Here is a 25,232-nt window from a genome sequence, read left to right as displayed (position 1 = left end):
ATTTTTTGGTAAATGGCAAAAGCGATTGAATATCAAAGATGTTAGACATACACTGGCATGGGCATTCCTCCATATTTTTGTATTTGTACATTTGAAGTTGAAGTATCACCGGAAAGATCCTTGTCACCACCGAAAGACATTGTATACACATGTCTTGTCCCTGCATGTAGATCACTTGACCAAGTGGCTTGGAACACCCAGAACTCCCAGTTACCGGAGGTAACCTCCAGTACACACCAACTTTGCTGAATTTATTTCACATTAAAAAGCTAATGCCGTCAGATCCTGGTACCGTAGATCCTAACTGCATTGCACTGCATGCGCCATGAAGAACAATACCGGAAACCGTATCACCCTGAACACCACAACAAACCTGGGTATCCTTAAATTTCGAAAAGAAAAAGCGTCGTGATGCACATGTGCGTCTACTGCAAATACTCAGTAGTTTTGGCCTCATGCAATGAAACCCGGTCCCAGGCATGATCCTCTTCCTCCGCCTCCCCGAGAAGTGGCTTCCGCATGCCCTCAATGGGACGGAGAGGAGTGAGCGACTCAGAGTCTTGGACGAGTAATTCCTGCGCCTCATACTTATCCGGAGACGGAATCTCTCCATTCGAAGCCTTGTTATCTTGGGAGGAAGCTGGACTGGGAGTCATCGATGCCGAGACAATACTTGAATTCTGACCATCATGGTGAGAAAGTCGGGTCATTAGTGGCGACATAATTGAAGTGTGCACAGGAGCAATCGGGGAAACCAAGGACTTGTCTTTCATGCAGGATTGCTGAACCACGTTCCGGAATGCGGGATGCACTTTACTTGCAGCGTGGATGTTACTCTCAATGTTCTGGAGCACATTGCGAGGGATTGGCGGAGGGGGAGTCGTTGAACGCGAGCTGCCATTGTCCGAGGCTGCACCATCCTTTGAGCGGCGGGAATATGCCCAAGAGAACTTGCCGGGACTAGTTGAGCCCTGGCTGGTTGTCCTATGGCGGCGGCGGAAGTTGAAGACGTTCCATTTCTTTGTGTCCTCAGTGCTGCCGGTCGGCCCATGGTTCTTGTTTTCACAGTCTGAAGTGCCGGATATGACTTTGGTGAGCCCTCTTTTGAACGATAGGCTACGCGAGAAAACATTGCTGGCCTTGCTTTTCGCCGCCGGGGGTAGCTTAGGCCGGGATGGGGTGGTTGGCACTGATTGTGGCATGGGAAGAGGCGGCGAGGCAGAAACTGGCGGTCTAATCAAGAGCTCGGTGCTCGCAATGGTAGACTGGCTTACGCACGGCTGAGCCTGGAGGGGCCAAATGGCCTTGAGGTTAGCCTCTCGCTGCTCTTTGAGGTACGCGATCTCGTTATCGATCTCGACATTCTTCTGCCGCTGATCCTTGATGAATTTCTGAGTGGCATCGGAGGAGTATTTTTCCACCAAGTAGGCAGTCTTCATGTGCAGTTCATCATAGGAAGCAGCCAAGTTTCGGATTTCGGTTTGTAGCTCGTCCAGAAGTTTCATCTCGAAGACATTCATACGCCGCTCCATCACGCCAGTCTCAAGGCGAATGTCTAGATGGAACTTCATGAGGTCCCGAGAAAGTTCATACTGCCGGGAGGAAATCTCGTTGTTGGCGCGGTTAAGGTCGCTGACAGTTTCAATCTGGTTCCTGAGATGGTCGCCAATCCAAAGAGACAGCTCCTCGAGTTTTTTGTTTAGGCTACTGATCCCAGAGTCGGCTTGTCGCTGGATGGACCAGACCATTTCCACGACATCATCCACGTGCGTGGCAGTGCGGTGGTTTCTGATCTCTGCAGTAGTCTTGTCGTTGGGCAGATTGGCATCGTCAAGACGCTCTATGAAGGAAGGCATGTAGTCGGGCTGCGAAGTCACGGGTAGCTCATCGTTGCTGTGCATAGTTTCCGAGTGGCGCTTCGTCTTAATAGTCGGCGAGGGTGACAAAGGGGATGTTCCCTCCAGCCAATCCTTAGGAAGATAGCTGACTCTTCCGGTACCTTCTGTAAGCTCACCAATCATGATAGGCAAGTCTCCAGTTGGAGCGTACTTGGGCACATGAGGCTTTGATGTTGATGATTCACGATTCTTGGCGGGAGTGTCAAGGCTGGGACGGCTTACGACGATGTTGGGTTGACGTGTTTCAGAAGGCTGTGCCGTATTGACTTTGATGCCTTTGGTGGCAGCGCCCAACTTCTCCTGGGTTTCCCCAAGCTCGGCAGTAGCTTTTACCTGCCCCCAGCTACTAACCTGGCGGCCAGTAGAAGACCTGGAGGTAGCCATTTGCGCGTGGGCATGTGTTCCTGAAGGAGGAAGTGGGATTCTGCTTGGTGCAGAGTTTGCCTGAGGGGTAAATATTGCAGATGCAACATTCGATGGAGAAGACGTGCCAGTCTCCACAGGCTTGGACTCAGTCTTGAGAGCATATGTGCTAGGTGAGAACGCTGAAATACCACTACTAGCAGACGGACGGTGGAGGCCACTCTTGGTCTGAATGAAGGGTACATGAGGAATAGTGTTTGCACCATCATCCTTGACAGACTCCTTGCGTAGATCCTTGAAGCTCAGCTTCAACTTGATAAGATCAAGACGAGACTTCTTCTTGCCATCCCCGGATGTGACTGGTTCACACGCAGGCGAGGCTTTCGAATAAGCCGTGTCTGTCATGGAACGCTTCTTCAGCAGATGGGGCTGGGGCTTGAGGTTTTCTGCTCCCGACGGGGGCATTATGTTAACGAAAGGTTCAGGTTTGGGGTGACGTGGTTTGGGCATGGGCAGTGCGAGATCCTGGTCGTAGTCAAGGCCAGAGCGCTTTCGAGTCATGCTGGGCCGACAACTTCCTTCCATTGGACTTGCAGGTTTCGAGCTCTCTGAACGAAGATGCATGGTTAGTTCTCTTTGCAGCAATGTAAAAACAGCCTTTATTGTAGTAGACAGATCAATGACTGTATGGAAACGTGTCTGGGCTTGATATCCTACCAGTGCTCTGGCGAGGCAGCTTGATAGTGTCCATGCCTCTTGCCTTCATAATGGCAAATGCGTTTCCAGGACGGATGGACGTGTTTGAGCTACCCAGTCCAGCTCCGGACAGACGCTTTGCAGGAGGATTTTTGGTAGTAAGCCCATCTTCATCAGGAGGGTCAGCTTGGTCGTCCATGCTTGATACAGGCAGTATGAAGGAGAGAACGGAGTTGATAAGGGACAGGACAAGGTTGAAGGATAACAATGCAGTTGGCCGGGGGAGAATTTGAAGGAACAAGAGGTGAGCAGGCGGATCATTTGTGGGGGGGAGGGAGAGAGTGAGAGAGTGGGAGAGTGAAGAGGGCGTGAAGTAACCAAACCAAGGTGGGAAGGCAGTTCCAGCAACCTACAATGTCGACTCGAAGAACAAACACATTTGAACTGATCATCTCCATTCATTAACTTCATAAGAGTAGGCCTCATTAGATACATCCTGGCGACGAGCCGCATCTCGGAGACTAAATCTATCCCGAGCATGAACCTTGTCCACCAACATGAGAGACAAAAGAAAATTATAACCCCATAAAAGGAGACAACTTGAGCACAAAAAGTCTCCCATTAGGAGAAAAAACAAGCAAAGCAAGAAAAAACCGAGAGAAACAAAAAGGAAAATCGTAAACAATACAGGGGAATCAATAGTGGAGAGAAATTTGAAACATTCTGACAACTTTTGTCAGAGCAACGCGACGAGTTGCCCTCAATTCCGCCGTCTGCGAACACCGGCGAGGAAGACACTCAACGGGTCAAGGCGTGGAAAAGCAGTATCGCAAGAAGAGGCGCCGCAGCAATGGCAATCCAGAACAGGGCTCTGATCAAAGCAATGTCAGTAACTGCGAGCTGGAGTGCGCACCAAAGAAAATCACAGATTGTCTCTTCTTCAGGTGCAGCGTCAAGGGACAGACGGGGGCACAACTATAGCTAGAGAGGCTTCTCATTCTAGCACAAGCTTATTTGGCATCCCTTCCACGGCGGCGGAAGGGGGTCAAGATAGAGCCGAAGAAGTTCACAAAGACGGCGCGCAGGAACGCCTTGAGCCAATTGTCATGTGCACTATTCAGAGAAACAGCAGCCACTGACCGGTTCTGGCTCACGGGACGAGCCTCTTCCTCGTTCGAATTGTCCAGGTGGTCGGTAGTCTTCTGAGTAGGCTCAGCGGTGGACTCAGCCTCAAACTCAGCCTCAATACGGGCCGTCGTTTCGTCAACGGTGGATATCTGCTCAGCAGTGGCAGTGGCCAATTGATCCGTCGAAGGCTGGGCGAGCTTGTGGAGCAGGGCTTCACGATCGCCTGCGAGCGCTGCGAGAATCGGATCAGCTTCGAAGGACGGTACGGACACGTTGTGCGAGATAGAGAATGGCGTCGGCTTACAGTCATCGGGCTGTTGTTCTACAACAGGAGCCTTGTTCTCGGTCGTGTCGTCGGAAGGACCATCGCTGGTAGGGGTAACAGTCGCGTCCTTAGGCTCAGGCTCTGTCTTCGTGTGCAATACCGACGACACACCGACCGCAGCAACGCCGGCGGCAGCAGCAGCCGCTCCGGCGCCAAGAAGCTCGGGTGTCAAAATGCTGTCCTTAGCAGTTTCTTCTTGCTTCTCTTCTTGAGGAGCCGGGCTGTCCTCGGCCTGGTTTTCAGGTTGGACAGGGGCGGAGGTCTCTTCGGCGACAGCAGCTGGAGCAGGCTGCTCAAGGGTATCATCCTGCGTATTCTCAGGCTCGGGCTCCTTCACATCCTCCTCAACCTTAGCAGGCTCCTCAATCTGAGCAACAGTCTCGGGCTCTTCCACAGTGGGGGTGGACTGAGCCTCAGTACTTTCATTTACAGCCTGCTCCTCAGCGGCCTTAGCAGGCTCTTCCACGAAAACGGCCTCCTCAACAGGGGCAGACGCTTCGGTGGCAGGGGCGGATTCTTCGAGGGTCGGGACAGACTCCTCGGTATCGGGGATATGCGCCTCCTCGGTAACCTCCTTTGTTGGTTCCTCTACAGTAGGCTCCTCGATAGTGACGGGCTCTTCGATAGCAGCGGGTTCCTCAGCAATGGGTTCCTCGACAGCAACCGGCTCCTCGACAGTGACGGGCTCCTCGACAGCAGCGGGTTCCTCAGCAATAGGTTCCTCGACAGCAACCGGCTCCTCGACAGCAACCGGTTCCTCGATAGTAACAGGCTCCTCGGCAGCAGCGGGTTCCTCAGTAATAGGTTCCTCGGTAGCGGCGGGCTCTTCGACAGTAGCGGGCTCCTTAATAGCAGCGGGCTCTTCGACGGTAATAGGCTCCTCGACAGCAGCAGGCTCTTCGACGGTAATAACAGGCTCCTCGATAGCAGCGGTAGGCTCCTCGACAGCAGCGGTAGGCTCCTCGATAGCAGCGGCGGGCTCTTCGACGGCAACAGGCTCCTCGACAGCAGCAGGCTCTTCGACGGTAGCGGGCTCCTCGACAACAGCGGGCTCTTCGACAGTAGCAGGCTCCTCGATAGCAGCGGGCTCTTCGACAGCAGCGGGCTCTTCGACGGCAACAGGCTCCTCGACAGCAGCAGGTTCTTCGACGGTAGCGGGCTCCTCGACAACAGCGGGCTCTTCGACAGTAGCAGGCTCCTCGATAGCAGCGGGCTCTTCGGCAGCGGCCGGCTCCTCAACAGCAGTAGGCTCCTCGATAGCGGCCGGCTCTTCGACAGCGACAGGCTCCTCGACAGCAGCCGGCTCTTCGACAGCAGCGGGCTCTTCGACGGCAACAGGCTCCTCGACAGCAGCAGGCTCTTCGACGGTAGCGGGCTCCTCGACAACAGCGGGCTCTTCGACAGTAGCAGGCTCCTCGATAGCAGCGGGCTCTTCGACAGCGGCCGGCTCCTCAACAGCAGTAGGCTCCTCGATAGCGGCCGGCTCTTCGACAGCGACAGGCTCCTCGACAGCAGCCGGCTCTTCGACAGCAGCGGGCTCTTCGATAGCGGCGGGCTCCTCGACAGCAGCGGCGGGCTCCTCAACAGCAGCAGGCTCTTCGATAGCGGCCGGCTCTTCGACAGCAGCGGTAGGCTCCTCGACAGCAGCGGCGGGCTCCTCTACAGCAGCGACAGGCTCCTCGACAGCAGCCGGCTCTTCGACAGCAGCGGGCTCTTCGATAGCGGCGGGCTCCTCGACAGCAGCGGCGGGCTCCTCGACAGCAGCGGCGGGCTCCTCGACAGCAGCAGCGGGCTCCTCGACAGCAGCGGCGGGCTCCTCGACAGCAGCAGCGGGCTCCTCGACAGCAGCGGCGGGCTCCTCGACAGCAGCGGCGGGCTCCTCGACAGCAGCAGGCTCCTCGACAGCGGTAGGCTCTTCGATAGTAATAGGCTCCTCGATAGCGGCGGGCTCCTCGATAGCAGCGGCGGGCTCCTCGACAGCAGCGGTGGGCTCCTCGACAGCAGCGGCGGGCTCCTCGATAGCAGCAGCGGGCTCCTCGATAGCAGCGGGCTCTTCGATAGCAGCCGGCTCCTCGACAGCAGCGGCGGGCTCCTCGATAATAGCGGCGGGCTCCTCGACAGCAGCGGGCTCCTCGACAGCGGCGGGCTCTTCGACAGCAGCAGCCGGCTCTTCGATGGCAGCGGCGGGCTCTTCGACAGTAACAGGTTCCTCGACAGCAGCGGGCTCCTCGACGACAGGCACTGCTTCGGCCTCCTTCTCCTTAGCATGCTCCTCGTGGACCTCCTCCTTAACAGCAGGGGTCTCAATAGGCTCCTCTACCTTAGTCTCGGGAGCCAGCTCCTCGTGAGGAGGTTCTTCGGCGACGACAGCTTCAGACGCTTCCTCCTTAGGTGCCTCCTCAATAGGCTCCCCGGTCTTGGCAGGCTCGGCAATAGCCTCCTCAACGGCCGGTTCAGCAAGCTTCTCGGAAGACTCGGCAGTGGCAGAAATAGCTTCTTCAGCCGTTTCGGTGACTGGAGCTTCGGCAGTGGCCAATTCAGCAGCCTTGGTCTCTTCCTCGACAGGGGTAGCATCCACAACAGCGGCTTCAGTAGGAGCAGCAACCTCAGTGGTAGTAGGTGCCTCAACAACAAGGTCCTCGGTCTTCTGCTCTTCAGTAGCAGCGGCTTCAGACTCCTGGATAGCTACCTCCTCAGCAGAAGCAGGCTCAGCAGCAATAGGCTCGGGAGCAACAGTCTCGGGAGCAACAGTCTCGGGAGCAACAGTCTCGGGAGCAACAGTCTCGGGAGCAACAGTCTCGGGAGCAACAGTCTCGGCTTCGACCACCTTCTCCTCAGCTGGCACCGACGCAGCCTCGGCAGCGAGGCTTTCGATAGGCTCCTCGGCGACAACAGGCGCCGCGGTAGCAGCTTCGACGGACTTCTCGACTGGGGTCTCCTTCAATGGCTCCTCGACAGGCTCCTCATTCTCAATCGGTGCCTCGGCGGGGGTTTCAGAAGCAGATTCCTTAGGAGCTTTCTCAGCTAGAGTCTCCGCGTTAGCGGCGATTCCGGTGGCTTCTTCGACGATAGCCTCCTTGGAGGATTCTTCGGCTCCGTGCTCGACCTTAGGCTCCTCCACCTTAGGTTCTTCAACCACAGGCTCTTCAACCTGGGGTTCTTCAACCACAGGCTCTTCAACCACAGTCTCCTCAACCTTAGATTCCTCAGCTGGGGACTCCTCCTCCCGAGGCGCCTCGAGGGTTGCCTCAGGGATCACCTCAGCGACGGGCTCGGCGACGGTAGTCTCTTGGGTGGCAGAGGGCTCGGAGATTGCAGCGGCAGGTGCGGGAGTTTCCTCAGTCTTAGAAGTGGCCTCCTCAGTTGTCTCGGGTGCAATAGAGGGCTCTTCGGTCTTGGAATCTTCCTTGAGCTCCTCGATAGCAGCCTTTTCGGCAACGGGCTCTTCAACAGCGGGTTGCTCAACGACAACATCGCCGGCAGAACTGGGCTCCTCGACCGTCTCCGCCGTAGAAGGAACTTCAGTCGATTCCTCGGTGATTTCGGGGGCTTCTCCAGTGACGGGTTCCTGAGCAGCGGGCTCCTCAGCGGCGACAGCCTCGGTGGCAGTAGGTTCCTCAATCTTCTCCTCGGTAGAAGGAGTTTCTGTCGACTCCTCGGCGACAGTCTCATTGGCGATAGGGTCCTCGGCGTCGACGGTTTCGGTAGTGGTCGGTTCCTCAACCTTCTCCTCGGCGGAGGGAGTCTCGGTCTCGGTCGACTCAACGGCGTTAGGGGCCGCCTCGATAACGGTCTCCTTGGTAGTAGGCTCCTCAACAGGCTCTTCGCTAGTGGAAACCTCAGCCGATTCCTCTGCGATAGGCTTATCTTCGGAGACCTCCTTAGGCTCGACGGTGGGGGTTTCGGTGGGAGGCGCCTCGGCAAGCACTTCCTTGGCTGGCTCCTCGACGACAGTCTCTTCAGCAGGAGCTTCCTTGGCAACCTCCGGGGTCACCTCTTCGACCGTCGACTCTTCAGTAGTAGGCGCCTCTGTGGCGGTCTCGACGGTCTCCGAGGTAGCCTCCGTCTTCTCTTCGGCCGTCGGTTGAATCTCGTCCTTGGTCACTGGCTCTTGGACGGACTCGGTGGCCTTCGGCTCGTCGGCGACCGGCTCAGGGGCAGATTCCTCCGTCTCTGCGGGTGCTGTGGCAGGCTCCTCGGTCGAAGCAGCTTCCGGCGCAGAGTCTGTCGCAGAGGCATCGGGAGCAGCCGAGCTGATGCTCTCCTGTCGCTTCTGCTGCTTCTTCTTCGCCTTCTTGGCCTTTTTCTTTTGTGCTGCTGTCAAAGGAACTTCCGGTTCAGCAGGGATATCCCCGCCATTGGTCGCTGGCTTCTCGTCGAGTGTGATTGGGGTGGGTGCGGCCTGAACGGGCTCCACCGCGATAGGGTCTTTAGGCAGCTGCTCGTCCGAAACTGCCGGATCGTCAGTCACTGTGCACCTGGTCGTGAGTCCAATCTATTGGAGGGAAGTCACTTACCATTCTGAATCGCAGCAGTAGCCATGGTGGTAGGTCGTTAAATCGTAACGGGTCGTGAAGAGGTAAGGGGAAACAGAACAATGGAAAACAGATTCGCAATTTGACCAGCAAAGCAGACTAACGCAGGACCCAACAGATGAGCTGTACAGACAAGTTGCTCGCAGAGCAGACGAGGAAAGGGGAGGTGGAGGGAGGTGGGAGAGAGGTAGAGGTAGAGGTAGTAGCAGATTTGATTATGAGAGTTGAGGAAGAGAGAAAGGGAAGAGGGGAACCAGGGGAAAAAAAAGGCAGCAAGAAGCTAGGACCACCGGCCTGAGATAATGAATTATTTAATGAAAGAAAATAATAACACAACACTGACACCTACGGCCTACGGGGTATGGATGGCGTATGGAGTACGAGTGCTCCATCCGGGACGCCAAATGAGAAAAATGGATTGAAGACCCCCAAAAAAAACAAAGATGCCCAACTCAGCCATCGCAACAACACCCCATCCCAAGTACAACAAGTACAACAGTGGCTGGCATATGATTGACGCATCCCCAAGGGAAAAAGTCGAGTCGGTGGAGCCAGTTGTCACAGTGACCAGCTCGTGCTAGCCTCCAATGGCTCGAACGGCCTTGTTTAGCCTCGCTAGCACCGGCCAGGTGTTAACCAGAAATTCTTTAGATACCCAATGGCCGCTGGGCCGTCGGGCCCACCAAAGGGTGTCCAACATGCGGTGAAGCTGCCTGCCGCCGAGGTTCCTTTGGCCTGTTCGTCGGTCCTGTCCTCTGGCCGCTTTGGGTGCTGGGGAAGTCGGCATCCAATGGATCCAGTCACCATGCATGGCCGATCCTCCCCTTTAGCGCTTTTTCCTCTGGCCTTTTTTTCAGGGCCCCGAGCACCCTACGCACTGAACAGCTACTAGCAGCGCACTAGGAACTCTGAGATGGGGGACAATGTGCGACGAGCTGGACGGGCCATGCTTCCTGGTGGTACTCTGGTCTTGAAGTACCTCTGGATGTACATCGTGCTTCATCTGTTCCGGTCGCACGACCTCTCCCGACCAACTGGCCTGGGCAATATCGTCATGGGCGAGAAAAAAAATATTGGGTGGAGCCGACACAAGTACGCTAGCGACTAGCGCAGACCCAGCAGTCGCCGATAATGCGAGGCCAATAATGGGCCGCAGCCCAAAGGTTCTTCTCCACCCTGGCTACGGATCACCTGTGCGCGGTATCGAAGGATGGGATGGGCATGGGCATGGGCAAGAGTGAGCACTCAGCACCCATCCACACGTCGGAAGAGTCCGACAGCTCTCTCGCCTGATGGTTCTCTCGTCCGATAGTTCTATCGTTCTATAGTTCAGCATTGGGCAAAAAACGCTCGGGTCAGGGACTACCCAACCCAACCCAGTGCCCGGAACCTCACGGGAAATGCCTAAGGTTCTTGGTCAACGGAGACCCGTGGGACTCGGCCGGGGCGGGTTGAGTGGCCTGACACATCGTGGCCATACGGAGACCCGTTTATATCCTCAAAGTCCCGCAGCTCGGGATTCGGATTGGTTCCAGGACCAGAGATCGAAACATCTGCCGGAAAGAAACCTAAACAAATATGCACGAAAGGACGGGGAAAAGAACCGAGGCCGGCCCGTCATGGAGTCATGTGACCTCCACGGTTGGATGCCCAAGGCCGCTGGCCAGCTGGCAGTGCCAACAAACTCATGTCTCAGTTGCGTCGATGGTTCATCGATATACTGGGCATCATTGCCAAGTCAGGTAGTCCGATAGGCGAAAATCTTGGCTGTTATTTTTCTTGGCCATTTTTGCAAGGAGAGATCATGCCTGGAAAGGTTCTCCGTACACCAGGGCCCGAGAGATCCCCTTGGCATATCTGGTGGATGGCATTGAAAGAGTAGCTCTGTTCCACAGCCGAGGTGAACGGTTATCATGTCTGGAGTCCAGGATCTGCATCGCGTAAGGGACTGCCGGTACCAAGTAAAAGTGCAGGCGGACCATGTCTAGCGAGAGGGACTCGGGGCTTCACCCAACCGCATGACCGCATGACCTCGATATGAACTCAGGAATCACGGCTCAAGTCAGATTATATTCGTTAAGATATGGGGATCTGTAAGTTGCATTTGTTTTGGATCCCTAGCAGCTACCCGCAATCTGAACGACCTCAGATTGGGTGCGAAGGGAGCCCACAATGGCCTGAACCATAGTATAGTCCTGTCTCAACCCCATTACGGGCCGCAGTGGTCACTTTCTGCAGATTGCTCTCATCCTTACCCAAAGTAACTGTCCCAGGGCTGCACCTCGGTTGCCCCTTGCCAACTAGCATACACCCGCACCTGTTCGATGCTCGTGCTCGTTTTTCCAGTGCAAGCATATACACTCGGCTTCATAGTTGGCGTTCCGTCCCAGGCTGCCCGGAAAGTGCGATATAGCATCATGAGATCATCGCAGCCGAAACACGCCCGCATCACCACGCTCCCTGCGTCGTCGTACTCCTGCAGCTTGCGGTCTCGTCGTGACCGCGCAAGACATGACCATTGGCACGACTCTGATAACTACCCTGTGAAACGACGTGGACGATTCTGTCTGCATCCCATCGGCGGCGGTCAAGGCTCTCTGTCTTTGCATCCAAGACCAGATCGAGAAGAAGTCCGGTGGTGGCCGCTGTCCCCCGTCACAACGGGGTGTCATGGTTCTTATAGGTGCGCAGCGTAATCGTGTTGTTCGTTTGTCACTCCACCCTTCCGTCGTGCAAGAAGCAACATGTTGTATCGAGAGTTCATGTGAAATCACCGCCAGTCCGCCCCTATCGATATCGAGATCAGTATACATCTAGTTATTTTCAAATGGGCAATGGACATACAATCAAGGTTCCATATTCTCATTCGAATCAATCGCATAGGCAATGCAGTACGAATGTGACGAAAGAAGATATCAATGGCATAAGAAAAAGCTATCGAAGATCCCACCGTGGTTGGATCCACAGACGCTTTATAGATCCAAACGCGTCACGACTCAGCACGATTTGTGGTAGCTTCCTCGTGAAGATCTATATAGGTTCTATCTCTACTATGCCATCAACTTGGTCGTGGACGTAAGTAGTCATACAAAGGGGACCTGAATTGACGGCTAATGTGTGCTAGCTACACTGGGGAAAACATTGTTGGTGATGTGTCCTATGACGCATTTGTGTCATCCCAACCCTCCACGAGTGCCTCGCACGACTACGAGATTATGATTTGGCTTGCTTCTTACGGAGGGGCCGAACCCATCGGGTATGGCTCTGGCCCCATTGCCTCTCCTATTATTGGGGGCATCACTTGGGATTTGTACAAGGGGCCAAACACGTGGACGGTCTTCAGCTTTGTGGCAAGAGACACGATAACAGATTATTCGGGAGACATTAACGATTTCTTCGGGTATCTTACTACGAACGAAGGAGTACCCTCGAGTTACTATCTTCAGACTATTGGCGCAGGCACGGAGCCCTTTACAGGCTCGAATGCTTGGTTTACCGTTAACCCTTATACTATTAGTCTGATCTAGAGCCTCGAGAGACAAAGAGCCTGTCATTCATTTCAGCGATCAAATGTACAAAGAGAAAATGCAACAAACTCCGTTCTTTTAGAAATCACGAACGGACCCTCCTCTATGCCACTTGTGATTTTAGGTCCAATTCCCAAAACTCCCCCATTAACTTGATCCCAAACGTCTCGTGCTCTTCCTCCTGTACACATTTAAATCCTTCGGAGGTATATAGTTGACGAGCAGATGTCAAGATTTGGTTGGTCCACAGCACGATTCGCTCGTAGCCGACCTCTGCAGCGAATGTCTTGCATTGCCGCACTAGTGCGCGAGCAACACCCAGGCCGCGCGCACTCGGCTCCACCAGTAACAAGCGAAGCTTGGCTGTATCTTCTCTTGGGCGGTCTTTGACGAGCATGATGCATCCGAGGGGCTTGCCGTCTTTCTCCGCAATCCAACAACGTTCTGATTTGGGATCGTATTCTTTGATAAAGTCTGCGGCGATGCTGGCTACTAGAGCCTTGAACCGCTCGTCCCAGCCATATTCTTGATCATAAAGAATTCCGTGCCTGTGGACGATCCATTCTATATCATCCGGTCGGTGGGTGCGGAGGACGAATTGGCGACCGGGTATTTGAACGGTGCTACCCATTGTACTGACAGGTCGTAGAAGAGCGTGTTTCAGAATAAAAGAGAAATCGATTAGTTGCTAAATATTTTGCAGCTATCATTTACAATAAAACTCCCACGTCGGGGCTTTTCAGAGTTATTAGTATCAATTTTCCTTCCAGACTTTTCTATGTCAACGGAAGGGCGCGAGCTTCTTTTGGGTGGGGAATTAGAAACCGGAAAGCTCGGAGCCTGATAAGGGCAACACGATTGTCCGAGATTATTGGCCAACTGGTTCCCTATCAAGGGATTATTATTATTAGAGCCCAGAAGAATGTGCATCCTGGCTTGTTATTTCCACCACGTAACTAAATTCTCCTCCATCTGAGTAGCATTTTCCTCCAACTTGCCTCTGCCCGTCCTTTCGCTACCCAATGAAATTTTGTCGGCGAAGGGGGTACTATAACCAGCACCCACAAGGCCATTCTATTTCCGTATGCCCAAATACATGCACCCTGTAGCTGGTTTATCCTTGAGAAGGTTGACTTGGTTATTCCTGGAGCTTGGTATTGGCCGAAAGTGAAGCACTTGCTGAATGGCCTTAGGGCGTGATATAAACCTAGTGCCAGACTTCACACACAGTGAGTACTCTACGAAGACGGTATATGCATCATGATTGAATCATGGTCTCCATAGATTCAAATAGAAGACAGACATACTATCAAACTGGCCGCGGGCCTGCTCCTCATACGCAGCTTCTGCCTCAATTGGTCTTTCTGCGTGGAATATTTGCGCCACACAACCGGCCCAGCAATGACTGGCTTCCGGTGCCGCCAGCGTCGTACGGTCTGATGTCGAGCCAGTCGCTAGTTTGATCTTATGGAAACCATCTTCCTGTTGTGGAGTGCACTTGCTGCTTGACAGACCAAGGGTGCTTTATGAATTGTAACTTTCCAGAGGGGTAGCGACATGCGACACCCGGTAATCCAGCGCGGACATGTTCCCCTCACGCCACCCTAAGGTCCCAGGGACTGGTCGGCAAACAGATCAGAGGTCATAGCCAATTATTGTGGTGACTTGGAAGTCTCGGCCAAGAGATGCAACGTACCGATAGGACCGATGCCACCCCCTGATACCCCAGGGGTGCCCTAGGTTTGCTGGAGTTGAAGGGGTCGCTCATAGGCGAGTGGTATTTGGTGGCAAGTATCTCTCCTCAATGAAAATTTTAACAGAGATGAAACTCACCTTTCATGAATTCCGGGCTGAATTATTCTTCCTTGTCAGACTAAATAGTACGCTCATATGCTGCTTCTAGCTCAATTCATTGAGAAAGGGACTATGTCGAAACCAGACGACCTGGAGCAGCTCCCAAGTTGTCAGCACTTAGGGGGCGATGAGTAAATGAGCCAAGAGCAGGATCAGGAGGGGGCAGCCTCTCCACTCAGGAATCATGGCCTCGTGAGTTTCAAGGGACTCTGCGGACTTTCATTCCTCCGAGTTGAGGTCCGCAAGCCAGGATGAAACTTGATCGCGTCCGTTGGCTCGACACGTCGCCTCTTGAGGCATATCGATTGGTGTGAGCGAGTTGCGAGCCATATTAGGATACTTTCACGGTTAGGATCAAAGCACAAGTTGGGGAACGGCACAGCCTATTACCTCTGTGGGCAAGGAGTGCGTAAAGCGATAAACAGGATCGAGTAGAAGGGCCCACAGCAAGCGGGTGTCAATAAGTTTTGATGGAAAGAGGAGAGAATACGAAGATAGCAGGAGAGAAGGGAGAAAGTTAAACGAGGGCGGTAGGTGAAGAAAGGAAAGGAGAAAGATATTAACAGCATGCTTATGATTGACATCAGAAATTTCCATAAAAGTATCTGCGATTGCTATCAGCGCATGACATCGCCCGGAATCTGGAGACAGGCAAAACCAAGCCTATACACTTCCCACCTCATATTTCATATCTTATCCCCTTTCTCCATCCATCAAGATGCGTAGCTCCCTCATGAGATCATGGGTATGTTGTTGAAATCATCGAATATTGCATTGGGTCATCATGTCGTGTGACGCAAAAGACTGGTCGCAGGTAGCGGTCTGCTGCATAGCGTCGATAGAAGAGAGCAGTGCTTCAAGATCCGAGTCGAGCATCCTGGTGCGGAGTTTGTGCATGCGAGCGTGCAGCTGAACGCGAATACGGCGCATCAAGTCCTCGTGGGACAGTATCGCGTTGATGACAAGACTCAGGACCACCTTTGCCGCGTATTCGGCATCCTGCAACAAGAGCCCGGCTTGAACTGAGGCAGCGGATTGGATCTGGTCACATTGCCGTCGGAGTGTAATGATATCGCGGTACATGTTCTCGGCGTGGTCAACATAAAGATTCAGCTCCTCTCGAGTCAATTCCTCGACTGTACTGAGCATAGCAGGGACGAAGGAGTCGACGGCGGCTTGAAAGTTCCTGGCAAGTTCAAGGCCTAGTCTGAATGACATAGTGAAGTTATTCAGGTAAGACCTTTGTCAAGTCAGCTTCGCTTGGCTTGAAGGCGATGTTCTGAGTGGACCAAGATTGTGAGCGAATGAAAGAGGCAAGGGAGCAGGAGGGTTGCAAAAATGTTAATTTCGAGGCACTTGCGTTCCCTCAGGTGCAAAGACGGAAGATTCCTATGTTTGCGTAGAGTTCTAATAAACCTCACCGTAGTAACACTCCCGTAGATTCTTTTCTGGGGTAGCACTTCCAGAGTGAGTCTCATACGGATCAAGCATCTGGTCCTGCTTAAAACGCGAACACTTCTTCACTTGGAACAGGATTCAAAAAAGCATAGATAGTATCTGACTGGTATTGCACTCTCGATGAAATCTCCATGTCTATTCAGAATCACCCACCGACTTTAACTATGTAGCCATGGCTTGACCACACAACTGAACCTGTTACCATTGGTATCGACTCTAGCTATTCAGCTTCGCCTATCAAAGATATAAAGATGCCAGATCCCGTAGCAGGACAGTCGCTGACCGGAGACCAGGAAGCTCATCCGGTTGATTCGATTGGTCCGGTTGTTATAGTGTCCCTCCACCCAATCAGCGTGGTCTCAGTCCACAATATGTGCGCTAAACCCAAACAGGACAGATTTCGCGAACACTCTCTCCACACCCAATCAAGGCGTGTTTATCGTAGGAGCCTGGGGCTCAAAGCTCAGCTAAACTAATAGCCAACGACATGGTGCCTGCACCGCCACCGAGCATGAGCCATGATTCATGGCTGCCCGCTGGTTTTAAAATAAAGCTGATGTCCGCTGGGCACCTCACTGGAAAAGCTGATAACTTCAAGATCGCGATCATAGCAACCCCCTTTCTATCGAAACCATGGGCCTTCCGAGAGACAATGACCCCGCGCCCGATTATGAGGAAGTCTTCGAGCAGCAGCCGTCAAATCCGCTGATGGGAGTAACCTCAGAGCCATTTTCCCTTGGCATGCGGCTGGCAGACATGCGGGGCCAACTGCAAGACCAACTGCGTGGCTTTTCTGGACCGGTATAGCGGTTTCTTTTCACGGGCACTGCGATTCAAACACCTTGCTGACCTCTCTGGTGGGCTAGTACGCACGCGTCGTCCAATCAGACCAAGACATCGATGTCGAGCCTGGAGAATCACACCATCACAACTCCTCGACTTCTCCTCTACAGCAGGGAATCGCGCTAGGTGCCGGGCCTAGTGATGGCCAGCCGCATGTCCACTGCAAAGTGTGTGATGCACAAATGGAGCGGCGTGAGAAGAGGCGAGCTGAAACGGAACATTGCCAAATTGTTTCCAGGACATTCATTTTGATTACTTTATTTCTGATGATTGTTGCCATCATTGCGGTGACTTCCGCGCTGAAGAAGAAGCATTAGATATCCCCTTGAACCTTTTTATTTTTATACAAATTCTCATCCTGTTTGTGCCCGTCATAAAAGTCTGGATGTCGCCGTGAATCCAGAGAGCAGTTTCTCCTATGCCGCTAACTAAAACAGCGCTCAACTTCGCCAGTGACCAGGCTCTATGCTGTTTACGCCGCAGAAATGACGGCACAATAGTCACTGCAAATGTGTGCAGTCTCCCGTCCATGCAAGCGGCTTCGTTCCTTCCTAGGGAACCCTTTTTTTTGTCTTTCCTTGCTCCTTGCTTCTTCTTTCTCAACAACCTCGTACTATGTGCCGAATCACTGCAGGATATTGTGTAAATTTAAGGCAAGTCAAACTTGCGCGGTATCTTCTGAAGCATTAAAGCAAATAGTAGCACCTTTCATCCTGAGTACACCCTTCCAGAGCCCCGGCTGGCTATCCGTCTGCTTGTAGATTATAAATCTAGCATTCTCCTGTTCACGACTGCACGTACCGCTCGTCTAGATGCTCATGCTGCGCATTTCATGTAGGTTCGATTTTCAGCTTCGTGGGCCGTTGTTCATCGATGCTCGATACTGGGGATTGGCGGTGGACGCATCGTCTGCTCGAAGAGCCTCAACATTCGAAATTGGATAATAGCCCCATATTGCACGCGTCGACTGGGGGTAGTGAGTGATCATGGAATGCCGATCCAAGGATGAAAAATCCGTCGAGGGAAAGGTGCTTGGTGCGGACGCCTGACGCAGCGCAACGGAGTCGGAAAAAAGAGGACCCTGGCCAACAAATTGCTGGAACGATGCCAGTGAAGCAGCGGAGATATCTGGGTCATTCCGGTAAATCCCATGCAGAGGCGTCATGGTAGTGTCGAAAATAGGGTCGTCCAGAAGCGATTTGACCAAAGACGCCTGTTGGAACATTTGATTTCGGAATTTGTCAACCCAGGCTTCGTAGAAAATGGCCTGGTTCCAGTACCATTCGCATAATTGCCTCGCCGCATATTCCAGCTCCTGTACTCTCTGTTTCAGTCCGAAGAAGGCGGTTGACTCGATGCGTTCGAGCTGCTCGCGAAGCGTGGACACTCTGGATCGCACCGTTTCTGCCATGTGGTGGTACTCGAGGATCTCGTGGCGAGTCATCATACCGACATTTCGGAGCATATGGGGAATGGCTGACTGCAGGTTTTCGTGCAGTTCCCGGACTTCCTTCATTTCAATGAGGAATTCGTCTGTCGGTCCAGGGAGTCCCCCGTGGGCAGCATTCATGACGCTCATGATCACGCAGGTTGGCAAGGAGAGTGGATGCGGGAGAAACTTCTTCGGTCGCAGGTGATGTGAAGGGTGAAGTGGAATCTTCCCAGAGAGGTAGAAAAGACAGGATGGTGTCGTAGGTTTCTGTGTCGGATCAGCCAGCAGCTTTCAAGGAGTCTATCCATTCAGGTAACGTTGCCGCGAAATATCTTCGTTGTACGCGACCTCTGTTGCTATCCGTTATGGTCACTACTAACAAAGAACAATGACAGCCATCTACCCCAATTTTGAAATAATGAAACAGACAATATACGCAATACTCAATAGGTGTTGAAATTAGGGGGGTAGAAATTAGATTTGACGGGTATTTGCCACAAGGAAGGCTCAATCGTTTCCAGGAATCCGAATCCTGAAATGATACTCGCTATCCGTAGATATTACCAGGCATCACTAGGAAATGCTGGAAGAACTAACCGCTCGCCAGTTTACGAATTTATTTGCAATCAAATTTTGGTTAGTTTGACCATTTGTGATACGTGTGGTATCAGGGGACTTGAACACCACCTCCTCATCCTCAATATTGGGAGACAGTCATTGAAAAGGGTATAAACTCATCTAGCGAAACCGTTGGTTGACCAAGGCACTGATATGAAGAGACGGATGCATTTATTCTGCGTGGATCAAACCTAGGTGTCACGAGAGGTTTCATAGTACCTTCTCGGGCTATTTGAGGCTCCAGTCGTGGGGTATCGACATCGAGGTGACGGGCAAACTTAGCAAAAGACCTCTTCAACAAAACGGGCCAAATGAAGATTTGAGGAAATATCTACCCGAACGTGTACTGGTAGGGGAGGTGATATGAGGGGTTGGATGATAATCATTTTTTTCAGTAGGCCCATAAAATACGAGGATGACCACTTGCAACAAAAGCCAGGCAAACGGTAATATTTTTGCTGGTTGTTAATGATATGGAAGTACAAATCTATCAATCAAGGCAATGATAAGCCCGGTTTATGGCACGGCCAATTCACTCTGAGATTTTGAGGGAAATTTCCAATTTTTGGTCTGAGTAATTTCTCACGAAAAAATGCACACCACTTATCCAGAACAGGCAACTACGAAAATCGGCCTTGGAATCAGGCCAGAATAAATAGCAGGTACAGTACTATTGTGTGGCAAAGCCACTGCAACGAGGGTCCACGGGCGATGGCCACCCACATCTATTGGTCAACGCGCGATTACACAATGAAAGGAAGCAGGCAAGCCCAGAATAACTTCACACAAAATACGCTATGCCCATTGAGTCTAGCAAAAAAAAAATAAAGGTGGTGGATCTCTCATGGAAGAAGATCTGGGGAAAGCTCGTCTCCAGACAGAAGTGGCACTTCTGCCGCCGTGCTAGACGAATGGGTGCTTGGACTGGAGACACAAACCCCGTTGTGGCTTTGAGGGTAGTTAGGGCACGGAGGGAGGCTGCCCCAGCCAGGCACGGATGGGTCCCCTCTTCCTCGTGAGATGTTCGTATCAATGCGTCGACCACGCCAGGGGATCTTTCGCTAGTGCAGCTTCGGCGTGTACAGATGTTCCTGCAGCAGGCTCTGCGCATGCCCATCCCTACGATGCTTATGCCTACATACAGAAGTCTTGCATACGGGTGCGATTACATGCCCAGCATTCCTCAGATCTGCTGTGGCTCCTCGCTCCTCGTGGAAGCCACTCTGACGATGATTCGTCTGCAGGATCGAAAACAGCGTGGAAGCTCCATTCTTGGAGGACGTACAGCATGACTCTCCCGCAGAGAGCTCCGGTTTCCAAAGAAACCGCCGATTCACCAGATACCGAGCCTAAGGGTGAAATTTATCCAGAATTATCGCTGTTCCAAACCAGCGTGTCTGGTGAATTTCAAGACCTGCTGTACCTGAGAACACACCTGATACATCCCCTGTACGGCGAGGATGGGGGCATACCGGTCCACAGGAGACCCATCGAGTGGATTCCGTTGCCACCCACCCATCCTCTTTGAGACAGGTGAAGCCGAGCTTCGTAGGTCGGAGGTGGACGTTGCGCGACGTCTCATCTCGCAGCATTCCAATGTTAGATGCGAAGTATAGATAGATAGGGTCCCTGATGCAGACATCACGCATCAGCATGGGTTGTTTGTTTTGGCCTTTTAAAGACGTGGATGATGTTTCCGCGACCTGATAGATAACAGCGGAGGGAGAGGACTCCGTAGTGGATGCCAGCTGGCCTCAGCCGGGGGTAGCGGTCTTTCGCATGACCTCACGGCGGGTCGATGATGCTTCGATGAATAGAGTAGTACCGTATCGTGTAATATACGTACCCGCAAACACCCGATACCCGCCCCTTTCCTCCACTCCGCTTCGCAAACGCTGATGCCCGTCAGCGCGTCCCGTACGGAGTATTCCCCAACGACTGTACAGTATAAGATAATTTACCACCTCAGTTGCGACTCGCCTACCAGGATATAAATACGGTCTACTTCTCCCCAGCCTCGTAACTGCACCATTCAACCTCCCGCTGCAAGGGCCTGTTTGCTAACGGTGCCGGGCATAACCCTGCCAATTGAGCTTGTGTGGGTCCCGCCAAGCTCATTCGCAGCGCCTAGCTGCAGCCGGCGACTCTCCCACGGAATAAAGCAGAGCCTCCGGACCCCTTTTCGGCCACTTTGGCAGCGTATGGTGGCCAGCGAGGGCGCTCCGACCCGTCTATATGCATGTCAGAAGACTCCGCGCAATGCGCCTGATCATATAGGCCAGGTTATGGGCCAGCGGTTACTGGTCTGGGGTGAACCGGTAGGGGCCCATGTTTTGTGCGCGTGAAGGTCGGGTTCTGGCGGGTCCGGTCCGTTGAGGTGGTGGCCGAGGAAGCGACGCCGCGAACCCGTAATTTTCCCTTTTGCTGTTTTGTTCGCGGTTATTTATTTTCTGAAACTTTTTTTTCTCCGCTGGATTTTCTCCGGGCCAGCGGATTGCATCTTGCGAGCGATCACTATAAAAGCCGCCCGAGATCCCCCTCCCCCGACTGCAGGTTCATGCGGGAGGGGGACTTCTGGCGCATCACGTTGGCCCGGGAAAACAGCGTGAGCCGAGGGAATTAATTACGTCCCGTAAATGAGCGGAACGAAAGCGCCCAGGAGGGCTGGCACTGGTGCCGGATCCGGGCTCCAAAATTACGTGGCTCCCCAATTGACCACTCGGTGAGGTGACTTCCCGAGGAAAGGGGATCCCAAGAATCCACCGAGACCACCCTTTCAGCCGAATGGTTGCCCAGTGAATCTGTCGTTGGTGGACCTGGAATCCGAGTCGGCCCGAATTGGGCGACGCCGGGAAGTAATCCAGAAACAAAGTGGACTATCCGGTGGTTATGATTGGTTGCCAGTGGAGTGGGTCTAATGGATCGGCCCACTCGATTGGAACTGACGATCCACTGCAGGGCAGGGAAAGAGATGCGTAGAAAAACAACACAGAAAAGGTTGAGCTCTGTACTTCTGCTGGCCCCAGGGAGTGTTTGCTGGGCGAAATTGTGACCGATAGACTATCGTTGCGAGACATATGCAGGGGGGAATCGCCATTGGTGGTCATCTATCTTCCCTCCTATCCATCCACGGCATCCACTGGGAGGAGACCAGCTCCGTTCCATGGTGGATCCAGCCAGGATCCGAACGAACCCGACCAGCAACCCAGCAACCCCCAGCAATACCGTCAGAAATGAAAAACCTGGAAAAACCAGCTGGAAACACAAATCCCCAGCATTCCATGTACAGTATGGGTACAGTATAGGTACAGTATTCCATGAAAAGACTCCGGTCCGCACAGAGTAGGGCTTTTTCACGCGCGCACTAGCCTCGACTGGGAGGCGGACGGGCGAAAATTTGCCCGTAGAGTATTTATGTCCTGGGCAGACCTTCTTCCGTAGTTTCCCAGCTTTTTCTCCCTGAAAAGTTCCCTTTCCATCCTATCCTCCGCAACCACTCCTCTCTTTCGGTCCTCCCCTAGACCTATACCATTCACAATGGCCACCTCTCGTGTCTTCGCCCAGCGCCTGGCTTCCACCATGGCCCAGACCTCCAAGGTCGCCCGCCCCGCTGCCCGCTTCCAGCTGAACGCTGCCACCAAGCGCACCTTCACCACCCAGAAGAAGGCCCCCGTTGCCACCTTCGCCGCCCCCAAGCGCGTCTCCTCGCCCACTCTCCTCCAGGCCAACGCCCGCCAGGCCTTCCAGTCCGCTGCCCGCCGCCAGTACTCCTCTGAGGTCGCCACCGCCATGGTCGAGGTCTCCAAGAACCTGGGCATGGGTTCCGCTGCCATCGGTCTCGGTGGTGCCGGTATCGGTATCGGTCTCGTCTTCGCCGCTCTCCTCATGAGTGTTTCCCGCAACCCTGCTCTGCGTGGCCAGCTCTTCTCCTACGCCATTCTGGGTTTCGCCTTCGTCGAGGCCATGGGTCTGTTCGACCTCATGGTTGCCATGATGTGCAAGTACGTCTAAGCGTTTGATCGGAGGCCTTTTTTAAGGAACAAAGAAACAAGAAAAAACTTGTTATAGACTTTTCTTTTTCCTTTGTCCGCCGGGGAGGGTATTTGGTCGTGATGTATTACCATGTACTACTTTTCAGCGTCATCTACAACACCTTTTTCTTTATGTACATATAGAGTCTTTATATGGCCACCCAACCCAACTTTCAAAGAGCCAAACCAAAACTCTGTGTGTTGAGGAGTCTCGCTCTCCGGCTGTGTATCACCACCAAACTCTCCTCCCTTAATTGTGTGTTGTTTGTTTCGCTATCTACGACTCTCTTTTGTCACTCTGTGCACTGTCTTGCTTCCATTCGGCCGGGGGAGAAAGGGGGAGGAGAGGAGAGAAATCCCCTGTGCCGGTAATCACGTATATTGTCCATTGTTCAATGCTCCAGAACGAACCGTGTCGTCAGAGCTTCGTCCAGCTCCATGAGCTCCGTCTACCAGGTGTCAGGCTATGTTTGGGGAAATCGAATCGCCCCTTTGCTCTCCAGGTTTTGCTGCTTCCGGGCTACCGGGGGGGGAGACGTGTAAAATTCGACCACCAACGACACAGCCACACCACCACACCAAGGCATTGATGCTCAATGCTGGGATGGTACACACAACACATCGCATTGGATCGATTGTCCTACTTTTTATACCTCCATCACCCAGCTGGAGCTTGAAATCCCCCAGCGCAAAACTCGCACTAAGCTCCGGGACCTCGGGGAAGCGCTGCCGCTGGGTCCGGCTGACTCATCCTCATGACATCAACGACGGGTGCTCGAGACGCCTTCTAGCGAAAAAAAAATCTTATTTTGAGGGATCCTTTGCGCCGAGTGTAGATAAGAAATATAACTTGCGTGTGATGATTGTCATGTGGAAAGTTTGGTACAGGGCTGGTTGTGGATGTCACTGTAGCTGTCCACCTTGGTCGCGGTAACTACCGAACTTTATATCTGGCGAGTGCCAAGTCTATTCCAATTGCAGGGTAAACCGGCTAGTTCTCTCAGCATGGGCGTTTTTCAGTACCGAAGAAGCGTTTTCAGGCCTACATAGCATTTAATAGCTGTTGGATTTGTTCGTTTTTAGTTCTTGGCCGTTGACACGGTTAAATATACGCTCTTTCCTAAGCAATCGAAGTCGACAAGTGCCCGAGTGGAGTGCCAATATATACATGCTAGTTTTGCATCCGATTCCATAGGTGGCAAATATGGGGGTTTGTCAAGCCCAGGGGATTAACCCAATTTGACCACGTGTAGCTCACCCCGAGTAGGCTTTCTGCACATTTTTTATTTCAATTTGTCCGCTGTGGCATTTTCACACACTAGTAAAGTAAACCCTGTTGCCCCGGTATCCTGCGCCCATGTACAGACTGAAGTTAGAGCATTACCCCTTCAACGAAAACCCAGCTCATTGATTATATCAACAAGAAGACTAGTAGGATAGATGCACTACCTAGAGCTATCGACTTGATCAAATGGACAAAGAATAAAAAGGCAGTCGACTCCGATAGACTCGCTTGCTCCAACACTGACGGTAAAAAGAGGTATCACGACATGGGGATGGGGGAAAAGACATGGATAAGAAGACCAGAGCTTCCAATGCTCCCGAGAAAAGAAAGAGAAAGAAGTCAGACGGAAGAAAAACGTTCCCCAGGTAAATGAGTAGATGGACGAGAAGAAGGTGACAACGAAATTGAACTTCCCATGCGCGCCAGGCTAGAAGATTTCCAGATCTTCAAACTCAACGACCAACCCGTCGGACGGCCCAGCCGCTGATGAGTTCTCCAGCGTCAGCCCGTGCATCGCATCCCACATCGTCTCGCCGCGCGCAATATTCGTCGGCCGACTGGCATACACGCCCACATGCACGAACTTGTCCTCCACGCCGTAGAAGAACCACGTCACCTCCCGCAGCTTCTTCCACGTACTCCCGACCGCCCCCGGAGTCATCGCATACGGCGAGGCCGATGGAACCTGGTACCAGATCCAAAGGCCATGGCCGATGCGCTCGAGCTTGATGCGCAGCGACTGGATCCCCGGCCCGGACACGGACTGCACCAGCGGCGACAGACACCAATCTGCGCCGTCTGCCGTCGCGCTCACGGACGACGCATTGACGGTCCCCGATGAGAACTCCATGCCGGCCTTGACCCATTTGCATGGTGGTCGGGCGCATGATCGGCGGTCTGCGGTGAGCGCTGGCGCATCCGATGAGAACGACTGGGGCGCGGCGCCGGCGAAGATCACTAGCCCGCCCTGATCCCATTCCATCTCCCAGTCCGCGCTGACGGTGACCTCGGCCACGACGAATGGGTGTCGAAGTGATGTGAAGACGATCGGGGCGGTGGAGGTGTCGCCGTTAGGCGGCTTGCGCCACAGGTCCGTGTTCGGGCCGGCGGTCAGTTCGAAGTATTCCATGCATTGGGGGAGGGCGAATGTGGGCGGGAGGTTCAAGGCCGTGAACGACGAGCCATCTAGGGGCATGGTGAGGGATGACGATTGTCTCCTTCTATGCGCTTTGCTCGTTT

At 53.2% G+C, this 25,232-nt stretch overlaps 10 protein-coding genes across 10 annotated transcripts; 4 read left to right on the top strand and 6 right to left on the bottom strand.

Annotated features, from left to right (window-relative positions):
* Positions 1–425: 425 nt before the first annotated feature.
* N7482_006608 (uncharacterized protein) lies at positions 426–2,846 on the bottom strand (the record flags this gene model as incomplete). The annotated part of the gene is made up of 1 exon (XM_056688733.1): positions 426–2,846. The coding sequence occupies one exon, from the start codon at positions 2,844–2,846 to the stop codon at positions 426–428; it is 2,421 nt and encodes an 806-aa protein (XP_056541162.1).
* Positions 2,847–3,967: 1,121 nt separating this feature from the next.
* Positions 3,968–8,952, bottom strand: N7482_006607 (PT repeat family protein; the record flags this gene model as incomplete). Its single annotated transcript, XM_056688732.1, has 2 exons — positions 3,968–8,862; positions 8,928–8,952. 2 exons carry the CDS (start codon positions 8,950–8,952, stop codon positions 3,968–3,970), a joined length of 4,920 nt encoding a protein of 1,639 aa, XP_056541161.1.
* Positions 8,953–9,858: 906 nt separating this feature from the next.
* N7482_006606 (uncharacterized protein) lies at positions 9,859–10,053 on the top strand (the record flags this gene model as incomplete). Its single annotated transcript, XM_056688731.1, has 1 exon — positions 9,859–10,053. One exon carries the CDS (start codon positions 9,859–9,861, stop codon positions 10,051–10,053), a length of 195 nt encoding a protein of 64 aa, XP_056541160.1.
* Positions 10,054–11,997: 1,944 nt separating this feature from the next.
* On the top strand, positions 11,998–12,472 carry N7482_006605 (xyloglucan-specific endo-beta-1-4-glucanase A; the record flags this gene model as incomplete). Its single annotated transcript, XM_056688730.1, has 2 exons — positions 11,998–12,020; positions 12,070–12,472. The coding sequence occupies 2 exons, from the start codon at positions 11,998–12,000 to the stop codon at positions 12,470–12,472; spliced, it is 426 nt and encodes a 141-aa protein (XP_056541159.1).
* A 103-nt stretch (positions 12,473–12,575) lies between these two features.
* N7482_006604 (GNAT family N-acetyltransferase) lies at positions 12,576–13,103 on the bottom strand (the record flags this gene model as incomplete). The annotated part of the gene is made up of 1 exon (XM_056688729.1): positions 12,576–13,103. The coding sequence occupies one exon, from the start codon at positions 13,101–13,103 to the stop codon at positions 12,576–12,578; it is 528 nt and encodes a 175-aa protein (XP_056541158.1).
* Positions 13,104–15,085: 1,982 nt separating this feature from the next.
* On the bottom strand, positions 15,086–15,544 carry N7482_006603 (uncharacterized protein; the record flags this gene model as incomplete). Its single annotated transcript, XM_056688728.1, has 1 exon — positions 15,086–15,544. The coding sequence occupies one exon, from the start codon at positions 15,542–15,544 to the stop codon at positions 15,086–15,088; it is 459 nt and encodes a 152-aa protein (XP_056541157.1).
* Positions 15,545–16,417: 873 nt separating this feature from the next.
* On the top strand, positions 16,418–16,944 carry N7482_006602 (uncharacterized protein; the record flags this gene model as incomplete). Its single annotated transcript, XM_056688727.1, has 2 exons — positions 16,418–16,585; positions 16,651–16,944. 2 exons carry the CDS (start codon positions 16,418–16,420, stop codon positions 16,942–16,944), a joined length of 462 nt encoding a protein of 153 aa, XP_056541156.1.
* Positions 16,945–17,474: 530 nt separating this feature from the next.
* On the bottom strand, positions 17,475–18,206 carry N7482_006601 (uncharacterized protein; the record flags this gene model as incomplete). The annotated part of the gene is made up of 1 exon (XM_056688726.1): positions 17,475–18,206. The coding sequence occupies one exon, from the start codon at positions 18,204–18,206 to the stop codon at positions 17,475–17,477; it is 732 nt and encodes a 243-aa protein (XP_056541155.1).
* A 4,008-nt stretch (positions 18,207–22,214) lies between these two features.
* Positions 22,215–22,688, top strand: N7482_006600 (ATP synthase subunit C family protein; the record flags this gene model as incomplete). The annotated part of the gene is made up of 1 exon (XM_056688725.1): positions 22,215–22,688. The coding sequence occupies one exon, from the start codon at positions 22,215–22,217 to the stop codon at positions 22,686–22,688; it is 474 nt and encodes a 157-aa protein (XP_056541154.1).
* A 1,732-nt stretch (positions 22,689–24,420) lies between these two features.
* On the bottom strand, positions 24,421–25,188 carry N7482_006599 (uncharacterized protein; the record flags this gene model as incomplete). The annotated part of the gene is made up of 1 exon (XM_056688724.1): positions 24,421–25,188. The coding sequence occupies one exon, from the start codon at positions 25,186–25,188 to the stop codon at positions 24,421–24,423; it is 768 nt and encodes a 255-aa protein (XP_056541153.1).
* Between the last annotated feature and the right edge of the window lie 44 nt (positions 25,189–25,232).

The sequence above is a fragment of the Penicillium canariense genome (genome assembly GCF_028826845.1).
Source record: "Penicillium canariense strain IBT 26290 chromosome Unknown utg000004l_segment0_segment0, whole genome shotgun sequence".
In the NCBI taxonomy this organism is placed as follows: Eukaryota; Fungi; Ascomycota; class Eurotiomycetes; order Eurotiales; family Aspergillaceae; genus Penicillium; species Penicillium canariense.
The sequence above is the reverse complement of the archived record's forward strand: the minus strand, read 5'-3'. Positions and strand labels throughout refer to the sequence as shown.